The 26,005-nt window shown below is 42.8% G+C and overlaps 1 protein-coding gene across 1 annotated transcript; it reads right to left on the bottom strand.

Moving 5' to 3' along the window:
- Positions 1 to 5,733: 5,733 nt before the first annotated feature.
- BHLHE22 (basic helix-loop-helix family member e22) lies at positions 5,734 to 9,087 on the bottom strand. The gene has a single exon (XM_069600109.1). It carries the CDS (start codon positions 8,514 to 8,516, stop codon positions 7,434 to 7,436), a length of 1,083 nt encoding a protein of 360 aa, XP_069456210.1. The 5' UTR covers positions 8,517 to 9,087; the 3' UTR covers positions 5,734 to 7,433.
- Positions 9,088 to 26,005: the final 16,918 nt, after the last annotated feature.

The raw sequence follows: 26,005 nt of genomic DNA, 5'->3' as shown, positions 1-26,005 counted from the left end.
GTAGTACTTTCTCCATTTTTTAAAATTTGATATCTTACAAGGAAAGCTATAAAAATGATTTTATAGCTTTTATAATTTTTTAAAAACAAAGTCCTCAGACTAAACAATGCAGGACTCAGCCAACTGAAGATCTTAGTTAATCCCTGACCTTTGGAGATGTTTATCCACAGAAGGGCAACACACAGAAGTAACACCAGAGTGGCAGAGGTAATTTGAGTATGTATGTGTTCCAGCCAGATCCTCCATAGTTCAAATCAGTGTTTTGTTTTCATAAAAAAAAATAATTTTTCTGAGTTGTTAAAAAGAGCTTACTTTGTTGAATAATTCCAGATTTTTCTTAATTTCACTTTCTCGAGAAATCTGCACTTTGAAGAATGTATTTGCTTGATGCTTCTGCAGTAAAAAATGTAAGTTATTCACTGCTCCTGCTTTCTGATACATTTATAGATTTAATAGATAGATTTCCTTTCCTCCTTCATGGCTATTCATGTTTCTGTGGAGGCCTGGTTAGGAAAATCTTTTTTTTTTTTTTTTTTAATGGAAATCTTAGATGGAGGGGACAAGCTGCACTTAGCACTTGAATTTTGACCATAGCTCTTCAGAAAGAAACTATACGTGGCAAATGGAGCTGCACTTGCTTGAGTAGACAGTGCATGTTTTAATGTTTTAACCACTTGGGTACATAATCTCAGTCTCGCTCACAATAAGAAATTATTTGTCTTCTATTTTCTAAGAGGATATAAGGATATTAACAAAGAAATCCTTACACCAAGTTCTTCAATAATTGCCAGAGCAGAGTAAATGCATAGATTGAGGTTAGGCCATGAAGCATTTTTATGTCTAAAACTAAATTCTCATCTCTAAACATCCCTATTAACATAGCAGATTTGAGTTGCAACCATCCTCCTAATAAAATTATGAAATCTTTAAAATTGGGAAGCATTTGTAAATAATGGGTCCTTTAAATATCCCTGAACTTTATTCTAAAACTTATAAAGAGAAATAATAATTGCTTTATATAACCACTGATACCATTTTAGCATTTGATGAAGATGTTAATTTATGGTTGGTTAGCAGTTTATGGCTGTCATTAGTTTTTTAGTTTGGTCCACATTAGAAACCTATTTTTCTTTTTTATTTTAATCTGAGACAATTATATAAAGATATGGTTATGTTTTATCTAAAATGTATCATTCTAGGGTAGCATTTCAAATTATTCACAGATCATAGTTCTTATATGTGCATATATGAATTTAAAAATACAGCAATAAAACGCTTGAAACAGATCATAAATTTGCTTCATATTTTATTGCATCTCTGAATCAGGTTGAAAAGACAAGGGCAACTATGGTCTTTGGAAAAGAATTAACTCTTTCCCAATCTGGGAAAGAAAATGATATCACATTGTGCATAATTAAAGCCAACTCCCCATCAGAGGGTCCTGGTGACTTCTAAGATAGGCTTGTCCATCACATATTGGAAGCTAGGTCTGGGGGTGGGTGGTAACTGCAAAATCCCTTTTCCTTTTGCAGTCTAGCCTTCCCAGCCCAGTCATTTCTCTTCCAAAGCTCCCTAATCTGTGTTTCTGTACTGCCGGAAGGAGGGGACATACAGTAAAGGACAGGAAAGTCCTACACGAACACTCACAAGCACTTAGGGGGTGGATAGTTTTGCAGTAGTCCAGAAGTCTCCTGGATTATGTTAAGACGAGTCATTTAGGAAAAGTGGTAGAACCAAAATAGGGCTTCAGGGAAAGCGAGCTAATTTTCCTTGCCTGGCTGGGAAGAGATGAGGTTCTTTGGGGTTTAAAACTGAGGTGCTTTTTCGCAGAATTCCGGGGTTTGGCTGGGCTGCAGTCTCTTCTTATAAACCGGGAATCTTCCGGTGAACTCACCAGGCCATGGCAGGTGCAAGGGGCACCCCGATCCAAGTGCCTTCCCTTGAAAGAGTTGAGGCAGAGCCCCCAAGTTCCCTTTCTGTCCCTAGGAACTTAGGGGCTGAATGGCCTTGCGCCCTACAGGAGGGGCCCAGAATGATAGCCAGTCCAGCGATGGTCTGCTGCTGTGGAGCCCAAATCCCTCCCTGGGCGCAGCCGGAGCAGCGCACAGCACAGTGGCACACGTTATGGACATCATTTGGTCTGCAACACTGGGCTGGCCTTCGGGAAAGCCGCTCCCTCCTTCCTCCTGCCCTCTCGGGTCCCCAGCACAAACACTGACCGTAGCCCTGGGGCGAAACAGACACCTGGTTATTTCGCACAGTCTACAAAACCCTGGTTCTGGTAAACACAGATCAACTGATCAGAAAAGCCAGAAATCCGGCAGGGAGAGAAGAAAACTCCTGTCCTGAGAACTGTTTTTTTCTCTTAAGTTACCTTTTCCTGGTTTTCTCTCCTGTTTCCTTCTCTTGTGCCCAATGTCTGACTTAAAAGGCCAACTTTAACCCGGAGCTCATTGGCTTGGCAGATCCAGGGGCATCCAACTTTGTAAGTGCCAAGGCAGAGCTCAAAGAAGCGGGACTCATTTATAGTGCCCACACAACAAATAATGTTAATTCATGTAAAGTTGCTTGGCAAGTGATTTAGTCTGACCTGCGTTGTAATTAAAAGAATACTTTTGTTTCTGACGTTTATTTTGCAATTTAATTCTGTTTAGAGGCAACGTTGTCTGGTTGTCCCAGCCCATCCCCCCACTTCCCCACTACATTAGATTTTCATCAAAGGTTTTTACTAAGGAGCCTCTTCTGGGCAGGATTCATTACCTTCCCGCCTGTCACCAGAACACGCTGGGGTCTCTGCTCAGTGCGTCTCCGGCGGCAGAGCCGCCACTATGTGTTGCGAACTGGGAAGTGATCTTTCATCATTATTTTTCAAAGTCTGGGAAGTGTATTATCCTTTTTCCTAGTGGTAATTAGTTACCATAGCATCTAATACGTAAATGTGCCCAGAGCACACCATTAACAGTTAAACGGAGAATTCAATTTAACACATGATTATATCTTTCATAAGTCATTACATTGGAAAAGTCAATGCCACTCAGGCTGGAACAATCTCAGGGTCCGGGGCGCGGAGAAAGGTTCGGTTCCGGCATCAGGGCCAAGAGCGCGTGGAGACCGGAACCGGTGAGCCTTGGCCCTTCCCAAAGAGCTGTTGGCAGGAAGGATGGTGCTGGGTGCGACAGGAGGGTGCAAAAATTTAAGCGCAGCACGGGGTCTTAGAAGGGATGCCCAGCTGCAGAGGAGAGCGCATCGTTGCGAGCGCGCTCACACAATCGCGCGCGCACACGTTCATGCGCGCGCACACACACACTTACAGGCACCACAGAGAGAGAGGAGGGTGTAACTAGTGAGCTCTCCGAAGATGATCATTTGCGGTTCTATAGGAAGGAGTCCACTAAGAGCCCCAGAGCGCTTCATTCCTGTAGGTGCCCAAAGTCAAGTTGGAGATGGGATCTAAATAGGAATTCGAAATTAGAGAAAAATATAGAAGTTAGAAGCTAGAGAAGGAAACCGGTAGAATAAAAGGCCAAGTGAGATTCTGGTTCCTCGCTCACTGCCTCGGCCTACAGTCAGTTCCTTAAGAAACTCAAGCAGCTGGGATCCTTCGGGCGGTGCACTCCCCTCAGAAGCACCCAAGGCGCAGTGGATGCAGGCTCTGAAGCTGACCGAAGTACTCTGATAGACGCCGCCGCTTTAGGGCCCAGAGTCTCTGTTCTGGCCCAAGGGCACTTCAGCAAGATCACCCTGACCCCTTGGTGCTCAGTCACCCAATCCTGAAGTGGATGCTGCGCAATGGGAAGACATCTGAGGCCAGAAGTGTGTGCACCAACTTTCCACCCTGGGCTGAAAATACAGGTGTCCAGCGGGCCTCGGAAAGCGGCCCAGGGCTTTGCCAGGTGGGGGAAGAACTGTTTCTTCAATCGTGGTTTTCCCCCCCTAAAAACTGCTGCTGAAGAAACTTTACAAAGATTGGCTGAGGGCAGGAAATTCCACCTAGTAAATCACCAAAAAGTCCTCTCTTGTTCCTTTCAGATGTCCCCCATTTATTCCTAGAACTCAACACTGGTCAACTCCTGTATTTGGAAAGAGAATTTATGTGTTTGAAATTATCAAAATGAAACTAAATATTATTAACCCTGTTACTTTGCATAATTGCTCATATTTGTCTGATGTTTATCCTCTCCTTTCCCCCACCTCCATCCATTTCCAGTTTTTTCAGGACAAAGTTTGGAGATTGAGTTATTAAAGGAGTAAGAGGAGGGTGAGTATTTCTTTTTCCCTTGAAGTTCAAGATCTCTTATTTGTACTATTTCTAATCAGAGTTGAACATCACAGAGGTTACAGAGAGAGTAATAATGAGAAATATTAAGCAGTAAAATCCTGCAACAAATACGTCCTCTACAATGTTAACACGCAAAATAGAAAAAAAAAAAATTCGACTGATGGTGACTCTGGTTAATTCCTAATCAGAATGATGGACAGCCAGGCCAGAACAATACAAACTAATGGCTGTGTTGCTGAGCACTTTACCCCTTGATTAAAGACACCCAATTATGGCGCAGAACAGTGTCGTAATTATGTTTCTTAATCACATCCAGGAGGTTTAATTGCCTTAACGATGTGTTTCATTAAATGAATTTAGGTATTATAGTCGACAGTTTTCATACACAGTTGTTTTCAAATTAACATAATATTAGACATCGTCATGGAAATTGTTTTAATAATCATAATTAGACGCACCCAGGCTTTGTCTGGTAAATGCTGAGAGACGGGTCTTCTCCTGCCTGGGGGCTGCCCTGGTCTCTTCCCTCCCTCAACCCCCACTCCCAGACTAGGAGGGCTTCAGCTTCAAGGCCCTTTGCTGTGATGTTTTCTGAAAAGTTACAGGTTCTGATTAATCTTTTTTGATGGCAAGTGGAGCAGAAAATATCCTCCCTCACCCCCTACTAAGTTTGATGGCATTTAGGGATATCATTATGAGCTGAGGCTATACAGACCAAAAACGCAATCAGCAAACTGCCTATAGAGGAAACAGTCTAACTTCACGGCCACCATCTCTATAACCTTCACCACAATAAAAATAAAACCTTCTAAATGTGAGGGCATTAGGAAAGTCCAAATACAATCCTATACAGCCATTCTTTAATAGAATCAATGCCCAACCCAATCCAAACATAGCCCCTACAAATCTCGTTAACAAGCAACACTAGTACATTGTAAAAATCTCTGTGGACATTGTTTACAGATATCATTCAACCTGGTTGACTCTTCAATCACAAAAAGGGGAAAGCCACAATAGAATTCATCCTCACAGAATCCAAATTCATCTGTTTTCCTTGGCTTTCTGGAAGTTGAAGATAGAAATTTTTGAAATAAAAACTCTTTAAGAAACTTTACTCTCTCTGATGGGCCTTGGCACTGCTAGTTAACAATGCCATACAAAGTGGGAAAAGATTTCCAGGGAGAGAAGGGCCTTCAAAGTTCATGCCAGCAGACAGGAGCTCTAGACCTCCTCTGTGTCTCACCACTGACCCCATTTCTCTCTCCTCCAATGACCAGGCCCAGCCATCCTCTTTTAACAAGTAAACAAGTGAATAGGGCTGCTCCTAATTGCATATCCCTGACAGAACTTTAGTTTCACCTTCTCTAAAACTCCTTTCTTTTTTGTTACCTTTCAAGCAAAGAGTTACACAGAAAAGAGGTGATGGCTCCTTCCACAAAGCACAGCATAAGATGTTTGATCAAAATATTTTAATAAAGATTCTTTCTGACATAGATACACATACAAATGGTCGTACATAGCTGTCATAGTCTGATTGACCTATTTAATATATATATCATTCTTTACACATCCAAAACCCGCCAAGAGATCCATCACAACTCCCCACTCACCATCCAACCTGACAAACTGAATTTGTATTATCTGCAAGGAGTGAAAATAGCAGGACTCCATTTTTTAAAAAAGGTTTTCTGGATTTTCATAGGCTAGAAAGGCAGGCAAACAGCCATGCAAACTAAAACTGAAAGCTCGCTTTGGGTAGATAGCTTCTTGCTCTTCCTTAGTTTTATTTTATTTCCTTTTAATTGTTTTTTAGAAAAATAACAAAGAATTTCACACCATAGGCAAATCAAACCAGTCTTTCAACTTAAATAATTCTCCACAGTTAAAATAACTTATATATGTACACATATATTAAAAGCAATTAAATTAGACCTTTTAAAAATGCACAGCACAGCCTGGAAAAAGTATTTGTTTAGCATGTTCTTACTTATAGGATCTATTGCTGTGATGTCTTCCTTTTTAGAATGCAAAAGAGTCCCCTTTTGGGAAAAAAAAAAAAAGAGATCAATTCATTCATTAATTAAGAATACACCTTTCCTGTAATTTTTGGACTGAAGCAATTTATTAAAGCTCAATTTAAATACAGGGATGATGCAACTGAAGATATCCAGGTGACCTTTGATAAACCTAAGCAGCTCAGATACATCAATATGTCTCTTCATACTTGTTGGCAAATAAACCCTTTTAAACACTTGGCACACAATATAAGTTAATCTATAAAACAGAATTTTAGAGGCATTAAAAAAATCTGCACATAAGACCCCATGACCTTAACACATGATAAATACTGTTGATGTGGAAGGGTCATTGATGAATAACAAATAAATACCATGAATCGTTAATACATCATTGCAGAGTGGAAAGTAACAAGGTGCACATAAATATTTTTAAATGCAATTTCTTTCAGCCACAGTCAGTTTTTTTATATCACTCTTGCCAAAACTTTTGAGCATTTTCACAGGATTAAAGTTCAGAGACAATAAAAAATACAGGTCTTTCATAGCAACGTGTCTCTTTCTGTTGTTTTTGTTTGTTCACTTAAATAAATCTACATTTCAAGTTTTTCTCCTGGCTCAGAATCAAATTTATTTTCAAGTGCCCTTTCTGATTTGTCTGAATGAATATTCCGTCCCACAAGCCACCCAACCCCGGACTCCTCCTTCCCCCCTCAGCACTAGCCAAATTCACAATTATCAGTAGGATTACTATTTTGCCCTGGAATACCTTCCACGCTTAATAACGACTACTTCTCAACTTGTGTTTTAACCTTAAAGGCAAACTGCTTCCTCGCGGTCTAAGCTGCCACCAAAGTTGCCACTTTTCCGAGGAAAAAATAAAGATATCTATCCTCCATACCAACTCCACCTCACTCCCCACCCCAAAGACCAAGATTCTGGGGTTGTCGAGGCTAGAAGTCCCGAGTGTCTCTGATACTTCTCAGTTCTCGCCTCCGCTTTGTCTGTTCTGCAAGTGTTTCACAACTACGAGAGGACCAAATAAAAGGGGTGGTGAGCAGCTGTGCACTGTCCTCTAGCTTTGGGGTCGGTCTGGTGTTTTTCGGGGCGGGGTGGTGGTGGATGGGTGGAGGGGATGTTTAAGGCTTCTCCGTGCACTGTTTGCAGAGGCTGGAGGAGACGCTATTGAACAGGGCGCACTTCTCCGGGCAGGAGGCAGCCGGGGGCAGCCCGGCGCTGAACGGGTATCCGGCCGCCTGCTCGTACGCGCCAAGCGCCGGGTGCAGGGCAGCGGCCGCGGCCGCCGCCGCCGCGGAGCTGGGCAGGGAGGCGGCGGAGATGGCCTGGCCCTGGTTGAGGTAGGCGACGAGGCGCCGCATCTCCTCCAGGGCCTGCGCCTGCATGAGGATGTAGTTCTTGGCGAGCAGCAGCGTGGCGATCTTGGAGAGCTTCCGCACCGAGGGGCTGTGCGCGTAGGGGATCACCGCGCGCAGCTCGTCCAGCGCGTCGTTCAGGTCGTGCATCCGCCGGCGCTCGCGGGCGTTGATGTTGAGCCGCAGCGCTTTCTGCTCTTTGGATTTCTTGCTGCCGCCACTACCCCCGCCGCCGCCGCCGCCGCTACCCCCGCCGCCGCCGCCGCTTGGGGCCCCCGGGGGGGCGCCGCCGCCGCCGTGGAGGAGGGTGTTGGAGCAGCCCTCGGCCGCCTTGGTGCCGCCGCCTCCCGCGCCCGGGGAGGCCCGCGGGTCGGTGCCTCCGGGCCGCAGCACCAGCTCGCAACGGCCGTCGCTGTCGTCGTCGGGGCTCTGCTCTCCGCCGCTGCTCTCGGCCACAGAGCCCCGGCCTGCGCTCTCGCCGTACTTGAGGCACAGGGCCGCCCCGGCCGGCAGGCTGCTCAGGCTGGGGTCGCCCCCCACGCCGGCGGAGCCCACGAGCAGCCCGGAGACGCCCACCCCGCCGCCGCCTCCCGCGCCGCCGCCTCCCCCGGGCGGTGGCAGCAGCAGCCCTGCCCCCTCGGGGTCAGCCGGCTCGAAGCAGCCGAGGGGCGACGACGAGGAGGACGCCGGGCGCTCCCGGGGCGGCGGTGCCAGGGACAGGTCCATGCCCGGGGGCGTGGAGCGGAAAGCCGCCTCCAAGCGCTTGGCGGCGGAGGCGCTCAGGCTCTTGTGCAGGTAGAGGTCGTCTTCGCCCGCGGCGGCCGCGCCGAGGTGCAGCCCGCGCTCCATGGTCCGGCCCCGGCGCGGAGCCCGGGCCCGCCGCCGCCTCCTGGGCTCGGGAGTCGGGCGGCGCCGCAGACGCGCCCGAGCCGGGCTCCGGGGCTGGTGCGCGCGTCGGTCCCGGCGCTGCTGGCAGCCCTCTCCCCTTCTTTTTCTTTTTCGCCTTCCCCCGCGCTCGCCGCCTCCTCTTCTTCTTCTTCTTCGTCTCCAGCCGATGGTGCTGGCTGCTGGGGCTCACCATGGGCCGCGGCCCCGCATGGTGGGAGGGTGGGCGCGCAGGGTGTGGAGCTGCCGCCGCCGCCGCCGCCGCCGCTCTGAGCCCAGCCCCGTGCCTCCTCTCCGCACCGTTTATCTTGCTTGGATTCACCTTCAAGAGATTTCCGGACCCATCAACCAGCCGCCGCCACAGACGGGGGAGTCTTTTACATCATTATCTCTGAGTAGGTTATTATGAAGAAGAGTCGCCTGTTGGGACAGCGCTTTCTACCCAATCAGGTTAACGTTTTAATTAATAGGATTAAAACGGTAACAAACAATCGCAGGCGCTATCTGGCCGCGAGTCTGAATAGTTTCATTTCCCAGGTCTGAAGACAGGCAGCAGCTAGAGCTTTATAAAAGGCGTCTGCTCCATTATTCTGCCTGCCATCTGTATACACAGCTTAGCGCATATGTTTGCAAGGCGCTGGGTCCTGTTAGTAACCCAACAACTGCCTTTAGCTTGACATGTGTGGCGACTTTCACTCATCAATGAGCACACTAAAAGCCCTACTTAGAGTCGACGATGTTCTTTGCTCCTTCAGCAAATTGTAGATCGGCGGCGAAGCCTGGGAGTCCGGAGGAAAGCAGACGCCCGCCCCCCGCACCCCTTTCCCCACCCCCCGCCCGTCTCTCGCCACTGCTGTCTCATTGCTACATGACCCTTCCGGGGGAGACTGATACTCCACTCCTGTTCATAGGATGACTCTGATCTGGATTTGGATATGGGACTTTAGGGGGGGGACACGGTGTCTCCGTTGGCTTGCCCTAAATTCACCCAAGATTCTTAGCTAGTAAAAGAGCAAAGCAATCGCTCCCCCCCTCCCCACAACACACCGCCTTATTCCGCCCCCGCCACTATGCTCCCTGCCCATTTCCTACCCGGATTGGGCGCGGGGGGGAGGGGGGAAAGGGGAGTGCAGCCCATTAGATTTTTTGTAAACGTGGTGGTGGAGGGGGTTACTTTCACTGCCGCCTCCAAACCACGGCTACAGTGATGGTGATGATGAAGCCCACGATTTCCTAACCAGGAAGAAACTGATTGCTCAAACTTCCCTCCAGATTAAAATCCAGTGGTTTCAGAATAGTCAACTTCAACGGGAGTCAAACCCTCTCACACACTAAGTGGGGCATCAGGGCATATTTATTTACCCGGAAACGTCGCCTCCAAGGCCAGGAAGCCATTCAGGGACAACTGGGTCTGCCTCGATTGTTCTTGGAGAGAGGAAGCCGAAGTGTGGAAACAAGTGCTGCTCCCCGGATGAGAAATGGGGCCCTGGGTTCCCGTGTCCGGGCGCACATGGTATTTAGCGGCTGGTTTTCATACTTACAACACAAGTAAAAACAATATTTCCCAACATCTCCAATAAATCTTCCTTATGTGGCAGAATTACTGAAGCCTATGAAATTTTTGGTTTCTCTGGTTTCATTAAAAACCTTTTAATTGTGGCTTTCAGAGTTGGCCCCAGGTGTTGGACTCTTTTCATTACATTTTGCTCTAATGTGATGAAATTCTAATTCTCTCCTTACCATATGGTTAAATTTCCCCACTGAGAATTAGTTGAAAAAGGAGAAATAATCTATTAATCTCTGTAATAGATTCACAAATGAGGTTCGCCACAGAACCTGTTTTTGAATGGTAATATCGGAACAGTTGGACGCCTTATTTCAGAAAGGAGGGATGAGGACGCAGAGAAACGTCTGCGTTTTCACCTGGAAAGCAGGGAAAGGGGCCCAGCTCTATCTTTCCAAAATAACTGCCCGAAATTGAATCTCACGGGATCAGAAATGCTACGCAGGCGTCGGTTACCTTCGCCCCTTGGGATTAACTGGAACCCAAAGGGGGAGAAAGAGCTGGCGGACTGCGGGAGGTTTTCCAGCCTGGGACCCCGGCCCTGAGCTCTTGCAGGCTCGATCCGGCCCACGTGTCTCGCCCGGGACCCCCAAGGCACGTAGACGTGCGGGGCGGCCACTGGCTCGTCGCTTCCCTCGCCCCTCCCTCCCCCGGCGCGCGCAGCTGTTAACCTCGGGCTTTAAGATGCTGAAAGACGCGCTCCTGTTACTATTTTTCAGTTAGCAGCTTTGTTTTCACCGGGATCGTAAACAAAGGTTGTCTATAAACGTAGGTGAGTCGTGTGTGTCTGATACTAAGTGACCCAAGAACTCTGGCCACTTGGGGGGGTACCGAGGCTGGCACCGTCTTGGCTCTGGGCGGAGTGGAGACACGTTTCCGGTGTCGGACTCAGTTCTCGGTTCAGGCCGCCTTTCTGATGCGCTGGCCGGATGGATTCCTGCCGGACACTCAGTGGACACTAGACAGACGAAGGGGCTACCGTGTCCAGGCCGAGGTGGGGGAGCTCGGGCTTAGCAAGGAGCGCCACGGGGAGCTGTGCCCTGCCGAACCGGACTGGCCAAACTGGGCCACCACCCAAAGCGGTCAGAGCTCCGCTAGATCCCCGACCCTCGGCAGACCCCGGTCCTTCGCTGCTGTCAGCTAACTCGGCATATCATGAACTTTTCCTTGGACCCCACTTCCGGTCCACATTCCTCCCTCCTCCCTCCCTGGCCACCCAAACTTCTGAGACAAACTTTGGCGCAACTTCGTTTCACTCACTAGGAGCCCCAAACCTCTTTCTTTGGCGGTTCAAGAAAATCCCCCAGTTCTCCCCGGAGGAGGTGGCTGCTTAATAGTCCCTGGAAAGTTAGCTTGGGGAAACTGCTGAAGAATTTATAGAAGCTCTAAACGTGGGCCTTATAACAACCGTCGGGGAATGGTCTTTGAGGTTTATGCACTCGTAAACTTTTGCTGATTGCTTCTGGGAAGTTGTCAGGCACTTAACGCTGCATTTATCTTACAGGGCAATGAAAACACATCTGCCCTGTGTCTCGTTACCTGGTTTAATCGTCGCCAGCCCTGAGTCACGGCCTAGGCTCTTTCTCACCACTTGAGTAGAAATCCCGCCGCCTGGTTTCGGGCCAGCAAAGGGCTGACATCAGCTGCTCACTTAGTACCCCTCTCTGGCCGCAGGAGCTCCAGAAATGTCAGCGCTTGAACTTATATTCTGCTACGAAGAGGGGAAAGGGCCTGGGTTCCTCATCTAACTAGCAAGTTGGAAAGAGAGCAGAGGAAAAACCAAAGGAAGCACTTTCTGGTGGTCTGGGAAGGGTGGAAGGGTGGAGTGCGGTGTGGAATCAGCCCTCGAGGGAAACTCCTGACCCACAAATGACCCCTGGGAATGAAAGGTGGAAGCTAAATCCTCTTGACTCTGCAGTTTGAGAGATCAGGGTGAATTACTGAAGCAATGGGGGGACAGGAAACGCAGGGAACTGTTCCCTCTGCCCAGTCGAGGTGGTGGTAGCTCAGGCCACCCCGCGGTCCAGACGGCGGGGTGGGCGCCGTCCAGGGACACCCCAGCAGGGTGCCCTTGGTGCTGGGCTGGCGGGCGCAGCGGTGCGGTTTGGCAGACACAGATCCGGACAGGGAGCATTCTTGGCCGAGTGTTGCATACCAAATTTACAGACGCCAGCGCATGTTGTGCAAAGATGAATACAGTTTTGTTTCAGCAGGAAGGAACACACCTACGGCTTTGAAAGGACGCTTAAACACTTAACAAGCCGCCCCGCATTGAAATGACGGGGCTACTGAATTTCAGACCAAACTGGTTTATTTTAGGTCGTACTTACATTTCTTGGTGATCATCTTCATTAATACTTGCTTGTAATTTAAAATAGGAACCTGAATAAAATCAGAACGGAACACAATCGAATCCATCATTTAAGAGCAAAGCCAGGAGTTCCTCTTTGTTACTTCTATAGCCGTGATAAACAGCTTATTATTTATCAAGATTTAAAAGTTAGGAGAACCCTAGAATACTGGGATTTGAGTATTTGTGTTTTCTGAAAGGGAGAATTGTACTTGTGTGAATGTGTTTTCGTTTATCTATTTGAGGACATTCTAGAAGGTAAAAAGCAAAGTTTGCCCAAAATGTCACGAACTTTTGCTTGGGAGCTGCTTGGAAAAGCAAATTCCCCTAGAGCCATGGAAACCGCCTGGGGCTGCTCTGCCCTCGAGGCGGAGGAGCCCAGCCTTGGAGATTGCATCAGGCCGGGACCACGGTGACCCCAGCGGAACGTCCTCCTGGGAAACCCCCAGGGACTTGGGGCTCCGAGCCCTCCTCCGCCTCGTCCAAAGCGCGCTCTGACAGGGAGCGTCCCCAGCGCTCAGGCCCTCTCATTCTTGGCAGCTCTTCAGCCCCAATCAGAGGCACGCCGACCTTGAACTTGCATATGCCTACCCGCTCCCCTCGCCTGCTCGGCGCTGTTTGGTAACTCTTAGGTTGGTTTGAAGCCAGTACAGTTGAGGTTAGTCATCCTGCGCCCCCGCCGGCTTCAGGAACAGCAGGATCGACTTGGTGGCGGAGAGTTTCAAACCCATCGAGCTCCTGAAGTCAAGCCTTTCGGCCCCCGTTTGTTTATTCATCAGTCTTTTCTCGCCCTCTTAGCTAGGTCCCCCAAAGCTCAGTGAGAAGAGATGCTATATGTCCGCGTGTGGGTTGGGGATTGGCGGGGCTGATGGGGAGGAGGGCCGCGAAGAAGCAGGGGCCGTGGGAGGTGGACCAGCCCTGGCAGCGCGCCAAGGTCCCCAGCCTTAGGTCTGAAGTGCTTGGCAATTCCAAGGACTTCGACCTTGGAAAAGCAGAAACCTGTTGATATAAAGTTCTTTCGTGAAGATTTTCCTCCCCTTTTCTTTATCTATTTTAAAGAAAAGAGGTTGATCCTCACGACTCTTTGGAGACTAGCTGGCTTAAGTGTGAGCAAACTTTGAAGGGAAACACTCAAACAGCGCCGCCTTCTCCCCCCGCCCCAAGACGAGCAGCTTTTTCGGCGCAAGAATGCGCCCCAGGCGGACGCTCAGGCAGGTCCCCAGGCTCGAAGCGAAGGGCTCACCTGGCTTCCAGGTGACTTTTAAGGGGAGGGGCGTGGTATAGCACTGCTGGGCAGCGGTAGGGCAGGATACGCAGATAAAGGGAAACAGTGAAAAGAGTTTCTGAAGAATTCACTGCCTTCTTGGTTACCTGGACATACTCAGTCGCGCTCCTTAGAGGTTGATAATACTTATTTTTGTTACATGCGTTTATCTTTTCGAATCTTGGAAAAAGTTCGATTTTCGGGGGGTGGGGGGAATTGGCCTAAAAAAAATGAACACTTTTAGGACTTGTCTTGATGTCCACGAATTAAGAAGAAACAAACTGAAAAGGGCTCAATTCTGCCTTTGGGGTTTTAGCTTTGAGATTTAAAACCCACAGCGCCATCTCCTGGCTGTGAGGAGACCGGAACGATGGATGACAACATACTTAAATACTGAGAATGAAGGATTCAAATATGAGAGACACTTTATTTTACGCCTCAAAAATTATTTCAGTGATAAATTGATTGCGATGATAAAAGATGAGCTGGAAATTTATGATCATTAAAGATTGTCAGACACAATCCCAGAAGCTAATTATTTGTGAATAGAAGTCTGTATGCTATATTTACACACATCATTTTTATAGATTCGGATATAGTTATTATTCTAGGGACTTGTGATAAAATATGATTCTTTAATTTATCATCAATACATAATTTGATGGAAGAAATTAAATCCCAGATTAATTTCTAAATCAGGATTTGAACCAGTTATTTTATGTAAAAGATACTGTAACTTTATAAATATCTCTACTCTCAGGTGTTAATTGACTAGTGAAAAGCAATTGCTGAATTACTACTGGAATATTTTAATCACCAAAGCATTTCTTGTTAAGTATGGGTTTATTTATTAAAAGCAGTTGTCTTTTTTTACTTTTTCTGGGTTATGCTTACTATATAATATGATAGAAAGGAGACTACTGTGAGATGATGCTGTGTTGAAACAAATTCTCCTCCTAGTGCCTCATCAAATTTTACTAATCAACATCAGTAAAGAATCTGTTGCATTTTTCTCAATAGCCCTTCACTTTCTTGAAGTCTTCTCAACTCACAATCTTTCAGAATGTCTAATTTAGGCTTTCTGAGCCTGAAATGTCATCTGAAGCTAAATTGTTTTCCAAAAATTTAATGCACATAATAGAACCATGGATACCTAACATGTTTGCGAATTAAAATATTTCTAAAATGTATTTTTGCAAGCCCTACTCCCTTTTGTAAGTAAGACCAAAATCCAGTAAAGAGATGATATCCCAATTAAGAACATTTCTCATCTATGATAATATGCCCAGGCCAGCTGCTTGAAATACAAATGAAAGTATATATGCTTTTTGTAGTGTACAAAATATTATGAGTATCCTTCAAAAATATTGTAGATCAAACAGACAAATGTAAACTTCACTTCAGTTGAAAGATTAATTTTATTTGATTAATTAAAGTGAAGCTCTATTAAGCCAAATATTTGGACTCATTTACTCTGTCAATGTAAGCCTTCCTGTTTGAAAGAAATTTGATTATATATAGGAGGAACAAGATAAACAGATGGTTAGTTAGAGAGCTTTTCACAGTTGAAATTTTTAAACTTAACATGGATAAGTTTGACACCTTCTCAAACATTTTCGATGAGGTCATTTGATCTATTCTAGCAATGCGGTATTGCTGCACATAATCATTTTATGTTTAAGAATCATTTAACTTGGTTTTTCTATTAGGGTATTTGGATTAAAATGGTACTGTTTGAGCTGCCCACTTAGAAATACACACACACACACATACATACACACATATTTGTGCTATATTTTCTCAGTGTTAAACAAGTATTAAAATAAGGCATCATGACATGAGTGTCTTAACATAAAAATAACATTCCTCCAATGAAATACTTCATTTGGGAGCATGAAGGGGGCCATCATTTGCTACAATGCCATTGGCAGGAAAACCAGGATATCTGTCTATTGTCCAGCATTGCCCTGTGGAGAACAGATGTTACCAAGAGGCAGGGAGAAATGAAAGTTAGTCCTAAAGTGACATAAGAGTTGAGCTTCCCTGGTGGCTAAGATGATAAAGAATCTGCCTGCAATACAGGAGACCCAGGTTCAATTCCTGGGCTGGGAAGATCCCCTGGAAAAGGGAATGGCTCTCCACTACAAATTCTTCCCTGGAGAATTCCATGGACAGAGGAACCTGGTGGGCTACAGTGGTGTTTGTGGAAGTTTGCTTGTCTCATGAAGATGCACTTTGCTTTTGTTTTAAAAAGAACTTTTTTGATCCCCGGTCAGGGAACTAAGATCTCACAAGCCATGTGGCCAAAATAAATAAAACAATAAAAAGTAAAAAAGTATTTGAATTGCAATTTTTACATATGTCCAAACTTGATTGCAGTTGTCTGTGAATTACTGTAAAAGGTATGAGTAGGTATAATAGAAATAGCAGACCCTGGGCAGAGGAACTGTGTGATTTTTGGCAGTTTTCTTGATCCCACTTAGCTTCAGCAGAAAAATGGATCTATTCATCATGGCTTTTCTGACCTCCTCTGGGTATCAATCAAAGGAAACAATGTGGAAGCATTTTGTACACACTAAAATGTCATGTGAATTTAATGTTAGCACTTTATTATGCTTCTTTGTGTCATCTAGACCAGTCCAATCACCTTTCATTATCATTATTGGCTTGCATTTTATTTATTTATTTATTTTTTTCAAAAATCACAGCTTTTAGGTGCTGGCAGATTTTAGAGCATCTTTCACTGCTGAGCCATTTTGGAGGGTCATGGAAGTAGCAGCAGGTGCTGGACTTTTTATGTTCCCACCATCAGTGCCCTTTGCCTCCACTGCTCTCCCCTCTCCTGAAAATCCCTACTGCCCTACCTGGGAGTCCTCATTCTCTCCCTTGGATCTTGAATGCATGAATTTGCCCCTAGCCAGTTGTAAAGTGGGCTCCATAGTGTGATTTGATGGCACTAACTGGTATTTGGATGGAGAAATGGCCATGGATTTGGTTCAAGGTCAGTTCCGACTTGGCTATTCCCCTGTGTTTCTGTCTCCCACCACAAGCTTCTATTTTAAAGATTTCAAATGTGTGGACCATGCTTTTCAACTGAGTGACATTCGTTAAATTAATGATTACATCTTTTTTTTTTTCTTCTGTCTTGATCACTAACATAAAAACTTCCTGAATCCAGATCTATCACTGGTCTTAGTGTAGTGCTTGTTTCTTCCCTTCCCACCACTGGATCGGTCAATGCTGTTATTATCTCTGTTGTTGCTGGTCCATCAGGCAGTTTTCAGTTTAGTTGACAGTACTCACTTTGAAGCCAATTTTAATTATTTTTTTATGAAAGACTTATAGAGATGGTGTATGTCCAAGGTCTAAATATATTACACACCTTCTCTTCCCTTACCCACTAATTTTGTTATTTTTATCAAGAAAGGAAATCGGATTTGTCTGAATTGTTTTTCTTTTTAAACTTTCTTTGTTTATTGCCCCCAGGCAATATTTATTATCCTGTAAGTATTTGAAGATAATTTCTACTTAAATTTTGTTTTACTGTTTTACTAGAATCAGAGTTACATAAATTCTCTGTGAACTGAGAAAGGCATAGGGTACCCTGATGATAATACTATTGATAGAGATACTTTGTATAGATTTACAGTGGAGTTCTCCTAAGCAAGGCAAAAATTCAGACACTCACACAGAGAAAGTTTGACACATTTAACTACACATTTAAAAATTAAAATTCCTGTTCTGTAAAAACAAATAGCAGATACATCAAATATACAAACAGCTTCTACAAAACAAGAAGATATCTAATAAAAAAATAAGATAATGGAATCTGTCAGTTAATAGAAAAAATATAAATTTCTAGACGAAAAAGGATATTAAAAGATGTTCAGGGACTTCCCTGGCAGTCCAGTGGTTAAGATTCCATGCTTCAAATGCAGGGGGCACTGGTTCAATCCCTGGTTGGGGAACTAAAGGATCCCTTTTTTTGGCTGCAAGGCATGGCCAAAAAAAGATAATAATGATAAATTAAAATTTTTAAATACAATGAAATAAAATGATGTTCAAAATCTTTAATCAAAGGAAAATAGAAATTAAAGCAATTTTAAATAGGCAAAATTTAAAAATAATAATAATACGTAGACCTGTAAGGGAAATGATTGTAGTGAAAATCAGTATAATCTTTTTGTGCAGGTGGTTTTGAGTCTGATGCCTAAGAACCAATCCTGCAGAAATAATGGCATAGTATAGAAATAGTATAAGTGTTTTCTGAAATGGCAAAAAATAAGAAACAATGTTCTTTAGTAAGCAAATAATTAAATAAATGATGGTTTCTTCATCTTATAAAATAGTATGTGGTTATAAAAAGTAAATGAAGTCAATCTTTATATACACTGACCTGGAAAAACATTTCTGATGCATAATTAAGTTGAAAAACCAAGACAGAATCTAAAGAGTCATTTTTGTATTAAAAAAACGTGGACCCACACAGGGAGGGAACATATATGTATCTATGGCTGATCCATGTAGATGTATGGCAGAAACCAACATAATATTGTAATTATCCTTCAATTAAAAATAAATAAATGTTTTTTTTAAATCTGAAAGAAGTTTACAGACAAGTTAAACCCTTGTTCTCTCTGGGAACTAAGATTTGAGATTCAAGGGTAGGGTTTTTCACGAGTTATTTTAAATAGCTTGATAAAGATTATGGGTGACAGATATTTACTGTCTGTCATGCATGTAAATAAAAACTTACCAATAAATGATTAAATGAAAGTGTTACTATTTCCTATACGTTGTTTGCATCATTATTCATTCTTTTTATTTTAAAATTAAATAATAAATTATAATTAAATAATAATAATAAATCAATTATTATTTTTAAAATGTTAAGAGTGATTTTCCTGATTTTAAACACTTGCTTTCTGTAATTTTGCTTCTGACGGTTTATTACCTAAAACCATTTTCTTTCATGTTGTTTGGATCCAGAATGCCTTTAAAAATAATAGTGATATTTAGTGACAATATATATCTTTACTTAACCAGAGATGTGCTGTGCTGTGCTTAGTCACTCAGTCGTGTCTGATTCTTTGCAACTCTACGGACTGTAGCCCGCCAGGCTCCTCTGTCCATGGGGATTCTCCAGGTGAGAATGCTGGAGTGGGTTGCCAAGTCCTCCTCCAGGGGATCTTCCCGACCCAGGGACTGAACCCAGGTCTCCGGCATTGCAGGCAGATTGTTTACTAACTGAGGGAATTAAATTTTTGAAGAAAATTTATGACCTTAAAAAAATATAATGTGTATTCCTTACATATTGTATAGATTATATTATAGTGTTAGTGGCTTTATTGAATTTCAGTAAAGAAAGACTCAGTTTTACTTTGTAAACTGAGCCATTTTATACTTTCACTTTAGCATGATCACAGAACTCTTTTGAAAGAGCAGAACAACTATAGCTTGTTGTGGGGCAAGAATTCTTATTCCAGATGTGACAAAGTGATTTGGGGGTCTGACTTTAACCTTTGATCTCCTTGCATGTATTTGTATTATCATTTGCCCATTCTGTTTCCTGGTTCAAAAGTGAAAGAACAATGGTTTTTGCCTCTGAGGTTACTAAAATTCACACTTTAATCTTTCAGGGGCTGCTATTTTCCAGTCGCACTCAGATGTCTGATTGTCAGCTTTTATGTCTCCGAAAGTACTCCTCGCAATTCAGGTATAGTAAAGTATGTAGCTTCAGCTCGCCTCTATGTACTATATAACTTTTATAGTCATTATAAAAAATAATTTATTGAAAAAACTTAAACCTTTTCCAACTCAGGTGACTTTTGATTTAAATGTCTGTGATCCTGGCTATGGTAATCAGTGATAGCAGATTTTTTTCCCCCTGAATTAAGTTTGCAGTTTATATTACAAAGTTTAGAAAATATGAAAGTAACATCATCTCAAAGATAACGGGTTAGAGGAAATGGCATGTATAGTCCATGTCTTGCCATTACTTGCTTTGGAATCACATTTAATACAAGGCCTAGAGAAATTTCCTATTCTTTGTGTCATATTTTTCTTCTTCTATATATTTTTACTTTATTCAGGCTGCTGTGTAGTAAAGTCTAAAATACAGCAAGCCTCACTGTGCTGTGACTGTTGATTGAAAATACTTTGTTAGGTGAAATTATGAGAAGCAACTGAAGCTATTAACAGCAACTGCAGATATTTAGAATAATAATTATTAAAAGGTTTTTAGGAGGTTATTTAAAAGTGATGGTTCAGGTAACAAATCTCTGTGAATGCTTAAGTGCTTAACCTCTAAAGACATAAACTCTCAATATATTGTGATCTGAAGTCGGAAGCTCTGTGCTGACAGTGCTATTTCCTATGCATACGGAGGGAGCTGGCAAGATCAGGGTGTCCGCTGCAACCTTAGACAGTCTGGTCAAGGATTGAGGCTGCTACTTGCAAGGTGTGTTTCACTACCCGTGGGTTGCTTTGTTACCTAGACTTTGGGCACTGAAATGAAATCATTCCTTACTCAAATGCACATGGCACCAGGCTATTTTTATATTTGCCAACTGAGCTCTTCTGACTCGGACTGTGGTCAAAGCAATTAAGTCATCTTTCATCTGTGGGTAGTTTGATGTGCCAAGACCCAGAAATATCACTTGTGTTCATCATGCAACCATTTAAAAAAAAAAACAGTTTGCAGACGACTTAAAGTCAGGGCAGCTTTTGACTGTTTTTTCGTTACTGTCAAACTCCCTATATTTTCTGGTTACTGATACTTTATAGCATTTTTTCTTTTTAAATTCATGGATTATTTTTCATTTAAAAATATGATACAGAAATAGACATGTTGACTACAATCTCAGACTACAGTAGTGAGGAAAGCATTTTTTCCTTGTTGAATGAATACAGGCACTTTTTGTAGGACTTGATGTTAGTTAAGGTATGAAGACATGATAGTTACCTATAGAAGTTTTAAAATAAGTCTCTTCTCTCTGTATTGAAATATATTGATGCGTAATGAAAGATAAGAGAGCAAAGCTTCTTTAAGAAGGATCTTAAAGAGATTTAAAAAGTACTGACTTACTTAATAGGGTATCTTAAATGAATGCATGGAAAAAAAGAATCTCGCCCACTAATGAAGTGTCAGAAGAGGAAGTGGATTAGTGAGGTTGACAGACGACAATGTTTCTGAGAAGCACTGAGTCTTAGTGAGTGCGACTTGCAACAGAGGTGACAGTTTTGAACCATGGGTAGGCTTGGGAGGGAAAGGAAAAAGCAGAGGGCTCCAGCAAGAATTTCTTCAGCCTATTTTTGAAAAGTAACGGTTCTGCAAGGAGAAACGCTGCTTCAAAGCTCATTATCAGGATCCAATGTGATCCTTATCTTGATAAGAGTAAGCAGTGAGTTTAAAACTCACCTGAAGGTGCAGAATCCTGCCTCTGTGAAGCATGTCAGAGTAATTTTGTAACCTAAATTAAGGTAAGTGGTGACAAAACCTATTTAAGCATCCTAGCAGTGCATCTATCTGTACAAACTGGATTCAATTCACACATTGCAATCCAGCTCAATTGGACAGAGAGCCACACAGCAAATATTCTGTGGTTGTGTACAGGGCTTTCTTTAAATTTTATTTCTAAGATGATTGCTTTTAGGAGTAGGTGTCTAATTAATTTTTTGTTAATTCAATTCTGTTTTGATAAAAACTAAAGAATTCTTAAGGAGACACGTGTTAATTGTTGGCAAGCTCTAGATGCTACAGGGAGAGGGGATGGTACATTTATCAGGATGAAATGGTTGTTAGGAGGTCAGTGCTACCCTAGATGGAGCCACTGCCACCTAGTGGTAAGAATTTGTGGCCATGGTACATGTACCTGGAGTATCTGGTTAGTCAATGTAATTTCAGTAGCAGTATTTTTCTGCTTGTGATAGAAACTATCAAAATTTACTTTTTTTCTTTCCTTCCAGGAAAGACACCCCTTTAATCACAATCTCTTCTTCTTAACTCTGCATACACTCCATTGCCCTTATAATTGCGTATACGTAGTTTACTTTAGAAAAGAGATAGAAAATAATCATAGCATACTAGACTTGTAAATTTATTTGGAGATTACAAAGGCGCGTATTGCAAAATGGACCATTAGACAGGCAAACAGATACTTCTTAAAATCTCATCTTATAATACAGAAATGAATTGTATGGATTTTCCACTTGCTCAAAAGCGTATAACGTAATTTCAACACTTCCCATGCCTGTAATTACTTACGGTCTTTTAAGGGTGGCTGGCGAATGGCTTCATATATCTTAGCTTTCTCTCATTCACTGATTCTCATCTTTATTTGTTTCTAACACATCCTTAAACACATATTTGATGTTTCATATTCATTGTATTCAGGTTTCATCTTCTTTTCATTGAGGTTTCAGTTTAATTTGTGACTGTGAATAACTACACATTTTGTCTTATGTCTTAAAGAGGAAAAAAACACTTGCAATGTTATTCTATGAGCCATGTACAGGAACGCAGGTCGCTCCATTACTTGGACTGTGAACTCCAGTGCAGCGGGTGAAGTAAGTGAGGAACAGCCATCTTCTGAGACACATTCAAGCATGTTGTTCATGGGGGCGATAATAAAGTCCATAGCTTTTTCTTGACTTTCTATCATGAACTTCAAGGAGTCAAGCGACCAACTGTCTGATTCCAGTTTTCTCATTCATTAAATTATATGACTCTTAACCTCTCTGGCGGAGAAGGCAATGGCAACCCACTCCAGTACTCTTACCTGGGAAATCCCATGGACAGAGGAGCCTGGAAGGCTACAGTCCATGGGGTCGCAAAGAGTCGGGCACAACTGAGCGACTTCACTTTCACTTTTCACTTTTATGCCCTGGAGAAGGAAATGTCAACCCACTCCAATGTTCTTGCCTGGAGAATCCCAGGGACGGGAGCCTGGTGGGCTGCCGTCTATGGGGTCGCACAGAGTGAGACACGACTGACGTGACTTAGCAGCAGCAGCCACCTCTCTGGTAGCTTCCCAGGTGGCGCTAGTGGTAAAAAATCTGCCTGCCAATGCAAGAGACATTAGAGACACAAGCTCTATCCCTGAGTTGGGAAGATACTGCTGGAGAAGGGAATGGCAACCCACTCCCAGTATTCTTGCCTGGAAAATCCCATAAACAGGGGAAACTGGCAAGCTACAACGGGGTTGCAAAGAATCAGACACAACTGAAGCGACTTAGCATGCAACCTCTCTGATCCTCAGTTTCTTAATCTATAAAAGAGTCTACATAGTGTTTTCTTTCTGGCAACTATCAGAGGAAAGACTGACTGATTTCTGATTTCTTCATGGCAACATTCAATGCCCAGACTCCCAAGGGAGTAAAAAAAAGCCTGATTCTGTGGCTAAGTGAGACCTGAGAATGTTACACCCATAAAAGCTGTCCATTAAGTCTGAAGGCAAGAAGCAGCTAGTCCCAAAGAATTCAGTACTGTTGAGTCATTCCTTAAAAAATGACTTGATGCTGAGATTTCTCCAGTTAGGCTATTAATTAAAATAGAGAACTCAGGAATGCAGACGGCTTGATGAAAGGAATGGAAATGAGTACTTCATTTCAGTATAAAACTAAGACAAAACATATATGGGAATTATTAGAACTGGGACAGAATGTAAACTTTGACAGTCCAAAAGAATATTTAATTAACGAAAAATGAAAGGACAAAGTGTTGGTGTGAGAATCTCCTTAGCTTTCCATATTATGAATCAGTAGTGTTTTAAAGTATGTTAAAATATACTAAAAGCAGTATTTAAAACATGGCTACAGTTTAAAAAGTAACCATGATAATTCCAACCACTCAATTCTTTTTCATTGTGTTTTTTATTAATTTTGGTGGTGGTTTTAGTTGCTAAGTCATGTCTGACTCTTGACAACTCCATGGACTGTAGCCTGCCAGGTTCTTCTGTCTGTGGGATTTCCTAGGCAAGAATACTGGAGTGGGTTTTCATTTCCTTCTCCAAGGCATCTTCCCGACCCAGGGATAGAACCCAGTCTTCTGCACTGCAAGCAATTCTTTACCACCCAGCCACCAGGGAAGCCCTTTTATTAATTTTGGTGGTAAAAACTTATCCAAAAGTATAATGTCTTATATTTCAATTCTATTTTGCTATCAAATGCAAAAATTAAATAATTTTAAAACATGCCTAGAGCATTCACTGTGTTACAGTCATTTATGTCTCTTATTTATCTGTATTTATTAAATAGAGATGTCTAGGTTGATGTTCACTTATGTTTCATATGAATAACTTCTAGCTAGTTGGATTTGAAGCCATTATTTCTTTTCTTTTTTCTTTTTGGCTGGAGTATAATAAAAAAGCAGTTATCATTTATAAAAGTATTTTTAAATAAAAGAATAAAATCTGGTGTTTTAGCTTTAGCACCTACCATCGCATTTCCCTATGATTTTTGGTTTGAGGCTTTGTTGGTTATAGACTTAGAGTAAAGCACTTAAATATTTTGTTAACTTGGGTGACTAAAATAGCTGGTACTATTTGACATGCTGATTGCATAACACAAAGATGGAATTCAAAATTAAGTATTCTACCAGATGTACCCACGCTCCATACGTGTAGTTTGCAAATGTCGCTTATTGTGCATTATGCTTATTATGATTTCCTTTGATACCTAAAACTGTGAACTTTTGTTAGAATATGCATTATTTTGCCTCCAAACTCTTAACTCCATGTTGCTAAAATTGTATATGTGAAAGTCTGGCTCTTAAAAGGAGGGCTCTTTGGGTTTCTCAAATGGAGTCTGAAAAGGAGTTAAAATCAACTTAGGCAAAAATCATTATTTGCAGTGTGAACATGGATATGTAATTTGAAATTCAATCTAGGTTTTGGGAAAAACAAAGCATTTTTGGAATATTTGATAGTGATTAATTGACAACAATATGCTGTTTAGACTTTTGTGAGTGCACCCACTCAGAAATACTAGGATCTGGCATAGAATAGTACATTGCTATTGCTATTGCTAAGTCACTTCAGTTGTGTCCGACTCTGTGTGACCCCATAGACAGCAGCCCACCAGGCTCCCCCGACCCTGGGATTCTCCAGGCAAGAACACCAGAGTGGGTTTCCATTTCCTTCTCCAATGCATGAAAGTGAAAAGTGAAAGTGAAGTCACTCCGTTGTGTCCGACTCTTAGCAACCCCATGGACTGCAGCCCGCCAGGCTCCTCCGTCCATAGGATTTTCCAGGCAAGAGTACTGGAGTGGGGTGCCATTGCCTTCTCCAGAATAGTACATAGGAATGTACTATCCTTATCCACTGACAGTGATAGAACTTTCACTGTAATCAACATGTGCAGATCGCCCAAACAGCCCTTGCAAGTACGTTTATGTGATCTATGCCTTTTACTACTTTTTCGTCTTAGTTCTTTCTTAGTCCTCTCACTGGACTTCCTAGTTGGCACTAGTGGTAAAGAACCCACCTGCCAATGCAGGAGACATAAGAGATATGGGTTCGATCTTTGGGTCTGGAAGATTCCCTGGAGAAGGGCATGGCAACCCACTCCAATATTCTTGCCTGGAGAATCCCATGGACAGAAGAATGATAAGACTGCAAAGAGTCAGACACGACTGAAGCAACTTGGCACATGGCACACAGTCATCTCATTATAAATTTTTTTCTTTAAAATTGTTTTCTCTCTTTCATTTGTCTTTTTTTTTTGGTAATATTTTCATTTTAGCCTGCTTGGGAATGTTGTAATAAACGCAGAGAAATAAAACTTCATACTGTGCTCACTTACTGAGCCCCTTCCACGTACTTGAGCACTGGGCCATGTGTTAAGTGGCACAAAGGTGAGCAAAGCGCAGACCATGCTCTCAAAAACTGACAGTGTAGGAAGTAAGATGTGGAAATAATAGATTAATTCTGGTTTATTTGTCTCTGAGGTGAATGCTCTTTCATTGCTAAAGCAACAGAAGTTTTGAATATAATGAAAGCATGGATTTTGAAGTCACAGATATGAGTTTGAACCCTAGATCTGTTGCTTAATAACTCTGAATTCAATGCCAGTTTATTCAAGCTAAAAAAAAAAAATGAAAGTGATACCTCATGCAGTTGTGATGCAAAATAAATGAGAAGATATTTGTAAAACTAGGCCACTGTCTGGCACTTAGTTTCCCTTGATAACAATTAGTTTTCTTCTTCACTTAACTTGGAATATTTGCAAAATAACTACCAAATGTATTGCTAGTTATCTACATATTATTTTACTGT

The sequence above is a fragment of the Ovis canadensis genome, chromosome 9, assembly GCF_042477335.2.
Source record: "Ovis canadensis isolate MfBH-ARS-UI-01 breed Bighorn chromosome 9, ARS-UI_OviCan_v2, whole genome shotgun sequence".
NCBI lineage: Eukaryota > Metazoa > Chordata > Mammalia > Artiodactyla > Bovidae > Ovis > Ovis canadensis.
The sequence above is the reverse complement of the archived record's forward strand: the minus strand, read 5'-3'. Positions and strand labels throughout refer to the sequence as shown.

What these genes read in the sequence shown, in the direction of transcription:
- BHLHE22 (XM_069600109.1), bottom strand. Translation starts at nt 8,516, where the DNA reads ATGGAGCGCGGGCTGCACCTCGGCGCGGCCGCCGCGGGCGAAGACGAC.